Source organism: Mus pahari, chromosome 8, assembly GCF_900095145.1.
Source record: "Mus pahari chromosome 8, PAHARI_EIJ_v1.1, whole genome shotgun sequence".
Classification (NCBI taxonomy): domain Eukaryota; kingdom Metazoa; phylum Chordata; class Mammalia; order Rodentia; family Muridae; genus Mus; species Mus pahari.
In genome coordinates this window covers 45,563,887-45,568,992 of record NC_034597.1, presented here as the reverse complement: position 1 = coordinate 45,568,992, position 5,106 = coordinate 45,563,887, and the positions used below count along the sequence as shown (strand labels likewise).

The 5,106-nt window shown below is 51.7% G+C and overlaps 1 protein-coding gene across 1 annotated transcript in view; it reads right to left on the bottom strand.

Annotated features, from left to right (window-relative positions):
• Positions 1 to 1,843: 1,843 nt before the first annotated feature.
• Positions 1,844 to 5,106, bottom strand: part of Mmp14 (matrix metallopeptidase 14) — a 9,787-nt gene continuing 6,524 nt past the window's right edge. Inside the window, exons 6-10 of the mRNA XM_021202845.2 lie at positions 4,280 to 4,440; positions 3,953 to 4,091; positions 3,670 to 3,820; positions 3,081 to 3,196; positions 1,844 to 2,754 (exon numbers count right to left, since the gene is read on the bottom strand). Of these exons, the coding sequence (XP_021058504.1) occupies positions 2,423 to 2,754; positions 3,081 to 3,196; positions 3,670 to 3,820; positions 3,953 to 4,091; positions 4,280 to 4,440 (899 nt within the window). The 3' untranslated portion in view covers positions 1,844 to 2,422. The remainder of the gene's footprint in view (positions 2,755 to 3,080; positions 3,197 to 3,669; positions 3,821 to 3,952; positions 4,092 to 4,279; positions 4,441 to 5,106) is intronic.

Here is a 5,106-nt window from a genome sequence, read left to right as displayed (position 1 = left end):
TCCTGATCCAACAGCAGACTCTCAGGCCTATAAGGACCACCACCTCCCTGCCCCCCACCTACCTTTCCACCCCCACCCCACCCCTTTTAAGGCAGGGTCTTACTGGGTAGCCCCAGCTAGCTTAGATTTTACTCAAGTAGACCAGGCTAGCCTTGAACTCCTAGAAATATGCTTGCCCCTGACTCCAGAGAGTATAGATGGGTGCCACCCTGCCTAGATTTAGCAGAACCTTCTTAGGTCCTGGGGCCTGTCACTGAACTTCAGACTAATGTGATCATGGGAATACCCTTGCTGAAGGGACAGATTTATGAGGAAACTCGAATGTGGCGAGATCACACGGCAGAGTAATGCAATTTAGGAAGATTTTCCAAATGGCCTCAGATTGACCACTTCCTCCTATTCTGGCAGCCTTGGTTCTCAAAGGTAGCCTTTTAAGGCTTTTTGGGGGGAGAAATCTGGGTTCTTACAGTTACCCCTCTAACCTCCAGTGGGGTATGACTTGTTCCCCAACTGCTACTCTTAAGTTCTATCAGTCTAAGAATAAATGTTTATGACAAATACTAAACCCTGCATCATGGGAAATGCTGTTGTCAGTGTCTGTCCTCCCTATCCTTGCTTGGCCACATCACAGCCACCCCTACACCGAGCTAGAGTCACACAAAGAATGTGAAACACAGTTTATTCTTCGTGGAAAGGTTGAACAAGGTCAAAAAAAATGTCCTTAGAGAGCACTGACCCAGCCCCGCCCTGCAGGTTTCTGGGGTCAGTCGCCTCAGCCCCCCTCCACCCCCCACCCCTCCCCATGACCCTTGTTAACAAAAAGGAACGATTTGAATGGCATTCATATATAATAATTATAATAAAAATATACATTAAAACAAAACAAAACAAAACAAAAAAACCCAAATAAGACAGAAATTTAGCTGGGCTTCCAGCACCGTTCACCCCTATCCCCAACCCCCCCCCAGACACTTCTCTCCTCTCCTTGCCTCTCCCTCCACAGGGTCTCACTCTCCCAAGTCCCCGTACCATGACCGCCTTCAGTGGCTGAAGGAGACTTCAAATGGGTCAACTGGGCGGGGAAGAGGAAGGGCAGGACGTAGGTAAAATGGGCTGAGGAGTGCCCGCATCAGGAAAGGGAGGCCCACCCTAACCAACAGCACCCAGACACCTGCCTCACTAGGGCAGTGAGGAAGACTAAGCAGGCCCAGGCTGCGGACGGCCTCCTCTGGTCTCCATTGAGTCCCTGTATGCATGCTCTTCTCACTCCTGTATCAATTCCTACTCTTGCCTTCTACACTGTGAGCAAGGGGACAGAAAGTGGCCAGTGTGGCTTCCCTTAAGGCCCTTTTTGAGACATCCAATAAGATGTGCCCACTCCTGGGGACCAGTGCCCCGTGTGTGCACTGCAGTCTGTGCAGACTCCTAGGCATACACTGCCACCACCACCACACTTCATGTCCTGCCCCCTCCGACTGCTCTCTTTGGGTCCCAGCCCCAGCGACTTGCATTTGAACAAGGTCTTTGTCTGCTATAAGCTGTGAGGCTCATCCTTAAGATCCTGCTGCCTCCCCTTGACCTCACTCCACCCGGGACCTTTACCCCTGGTTTCAGCTCTTCCAGCCTTGAACTTGACATTCAAGGCTAACATTCAGGGGTCAGGGGTCGGGTTTGCAAAGGGTTTCCTCAAACCCATTTAGTCCTTAATGGCTCAGGCTCCTTTGGAAGTTCTCCAGGCTGGGTTGGATAGAGGCAGATCTTTGTGGAGAGGAACTTGGCTGTCCAAGCCACCAAGACTCTCTGTGAGCTTTTGTCTTTCTTTCTTTCTTTCTTTCTTTCTTTCTTTCTTTCTTTCTTTCTTTCTTTCTTTCTTTCTTTCTTTCTTTCTTTCTTTCTTTCTTTTTCTTTCTTATCAAAGTCTTTAGGGTAACTGAACAATCTTTCCACCTCTTAAGACTCCTTTTAGTTAGAATGGCGGGAGGCGGCCAACTGGGTACACTTGGTACTTATAGGGCTCATATGCCCAGAGCCTCCTGAGGTCAGAGTTCAGAGATTTAAGGTATGTAGTCAGGGGGATGGAAAAGAAGCAGATGATCCCATTTGGCCTTTGCCTGTAAGGTCAGAGGGTCTTGCCTTCAAGTGCAGAGCCTTGACAACATTCATCTAGGGCTGGACACACACCGAGCTGTGAGGTTCCCTTGAGGGCCAGAGGCCGACCATCTTCTGCTCAGCCCTCAAGGGACCCACTTATGGATGAAGCAATGCTGGGGTGAGGGTGGGAGAGGACAATTAGGGACTGAGAAGGGAGGCTGGAGGGAGGGAGCCCAGGACGGGTGAGAGCAGCCCACCTGCCGCCACCTGCAGCCACTGGCCTTCAGAGGCAAAGTCCTTGTGGTAGAAGCGGGTGGGCCAGTGGTGGGGGTCAGACCTTGTCCAGCAGCGAACGCTGGCAGTAAAGCAGTCGCTTGGGCGTCCCATGGCGTCTGAAGAAGAAGACGGCGAGGCCCACTGCCAGTACCAGGAGCAGCAGCAGTACAGGCAGGACCACGGCGGCCGCATTCACAGCTCCGCTGCCCTCCTCGTCCACCTCAATGATGATCACCTCCGTCTCCTCCTCAGTCCCCTCATCGGGCCGGCCCCCCGAAGGGCAGCCCATCCAGTCCCGCAGAGCTGACTTGGGGTACCCTGGCTCTACCTTCAGCTTTTGGTTGTTGAATTTCCAGTATTTGTTCCCCTTGTAGAAGTATGTGAAGACTGAAAGGTCCCCAAGAAGACGGACGAAGAGGACAAGAACCAAGACGGGGTGGAGGGGTTGGGGGACAGAGTCCATAAAGGCCCCAGAGAGAGAAGAGAAGAGAGCACAGTTAGTGTGATGGCCAGTTCAGCTTAACACTCACCTCAGTGCCAGCTTGGCAGAGTGGAAAGACTGAGGATACTACACATGAAAACACTTGGCTCTTTCCTGGCAAGCCCCCAGCCCCCACTGCTACAGCATCGATGCTTTCCACAAGACCTGCCTTTTTGCTTTTCCCTGGCTCCTCAAGCTTGCCCTTCTCTATAGTTTCCTTTGCTTTACTCACCTTCATCGCTGCCCATGAATGACCCTCTAGGAGATTCAGGGATTCCTTCCCAGACTTTGATGTTTTTAGGGTACTCGCTGTCCACTGCCCTGAATTCCTCATTGAAACGGTAGTACCTGGGGGAGGGGAAGGAAAGGGGAGTGGTCGGACACTGGGTGTGCCCTCAGAGGTGAGCAGACCCAGGACAAAGGGTAGCTAGGGTCATGGTTGGGGACAGGGATTTTGAGTAATGAGGGCCTGCAGCTGAAAGAGGCGGAAGGAGGAGGTGGAAGGGAAGGTCCAGGCTGTAAGGAGCCACTAGCAGCCCCTTAATGATAGTGCCTGGTGGCCGGGTGGAGGCCCAGTGCTAGGTGCAGGAGGCATCAAATGACCAGGTTTGAAATGGTGACCCGGTCACATCCCACTCAGGCAGCACTAAGAAAAACTGTCTGTTGCTAGGCAACAGTAAAGGATTAGCAAGTCCCTTTTCCAGGGCAACAACCTTGGCGGGGTGGGGCTTTCTTCAGAATTTAGGGATCGGGCTATTTGGGGTGGCAGTGATAGTAGTTTCTGAGTACAGAGGCTTAGGGTTAAGGAGCTGAAGTCTTACTTATTGCCCCGGAAGAAGTAGGTCTTCCCATTGGGCATCCAGAAGAGAGCTGCATCGATCTTGTCCGTGGGCAGCCCTCGGCCCAGCTCCTTAATGTGCTTGGGGTATCCGGGTTCCAGGGAGGCTTCGTCAAACACCCAATGCTTATCTCCTGGAATAAGAGAGAAGGGAAGAGTCTGGGTCCAACCTGATGGTGGGTGAGGTCTTTGGGAGTGAAGTGGAATCAGCTCATCCAGAGAGACCCTTCCAATCAAGCTCCCAGGGCTAGGAAATGCCTGGTTACCTTTGAAGAAGACAAATTTGCCATCCTTCCTCTCATAGGCCGTGTTGATGGATGCAGGCAGGCCCCTCCAGAATTGGCCAATGGGCATTGGGTATCCGTCCATCACTTGGTTATTCCTCACCCGCCAGAACCATCGCTCCTGGAAACCAATAAAGATGAGAGAGAACACATTATGTCTTATACCTTCGTCTTCCTCAGTCCCCAAAGCTCCCTCACTGCTGTCGGTTCTATGGTTTTAGTTTTCAATCCATTATTATTTCCATCCATCTTCCTCGCTGCCAGTCCTTCTATCCCCTCAAACAATCCCACTTCTCCTCTTCCTCTCACCTTGAAGACAAACATCTCTCCTCGGAGCATGGCCACGGTGTCAAAGTTCCCGTCACAGATGTTGGGCCCATAGGTGGGGTTTCTGGGCTTATCTGGGACGGAGGGCCAAGAGGTAGTTCTAGGTTGAGGGGGCATCTTTGTGGGTGACCCTGACTTGCTTCCTGAGGAAGAGAACAATAGGGGGTGCTTTAGACTCTGGCGCAGAGAGGGTGGAAGGCCAGACAGATAAGCAGAGAACACCCCTGGAAAGTGTGACAAGGGTGGCGGTGCTGCAGAGATGGCTCAGTGGTTAAAGCATGCACTGCTCTTGCAGAGGATGGGAGTCTGGTTCCCAGAGCTGACAACCGGTGGCTCACAACCACCTATAACCCTAGTTCTAGGAAGTCAGATGCCTCTGGTCTCTGGGGACACACAGACACACCCTAATAAGAATAAGTATTTAAAAAAAAAAAAAGACAATGTAAACAGGCTCTAGAGAAGGATGAAGTAGTCAGCTTGGGGTGTACAACAGGTGTGCTTAAAAAGCGGGAGCTGAGGGGCTGGAGATATGGCTCTGTGGTTAGGAGCACCTGCAGATCCTAAAGAGGACCCAAGTTTGGTCCCCAGCACTCACATGGCAGTGTCAGGAGATCCAGTGTCCTCTTTGGGACTCCACAGGTACATGTGATGCATATACATACATAGAGGCAATACACTTAAATATGTAAAACAAAAAGTGCTTTTAAAAAGTGGTAGCTAGGCCAGGCATGGTGGCGCACGCCTTTAATCCCAGCACTCGGGAGGCAGAGGCAGGCAGATTTCTGAGTTCAAGGCCAGCCTGGTCTACA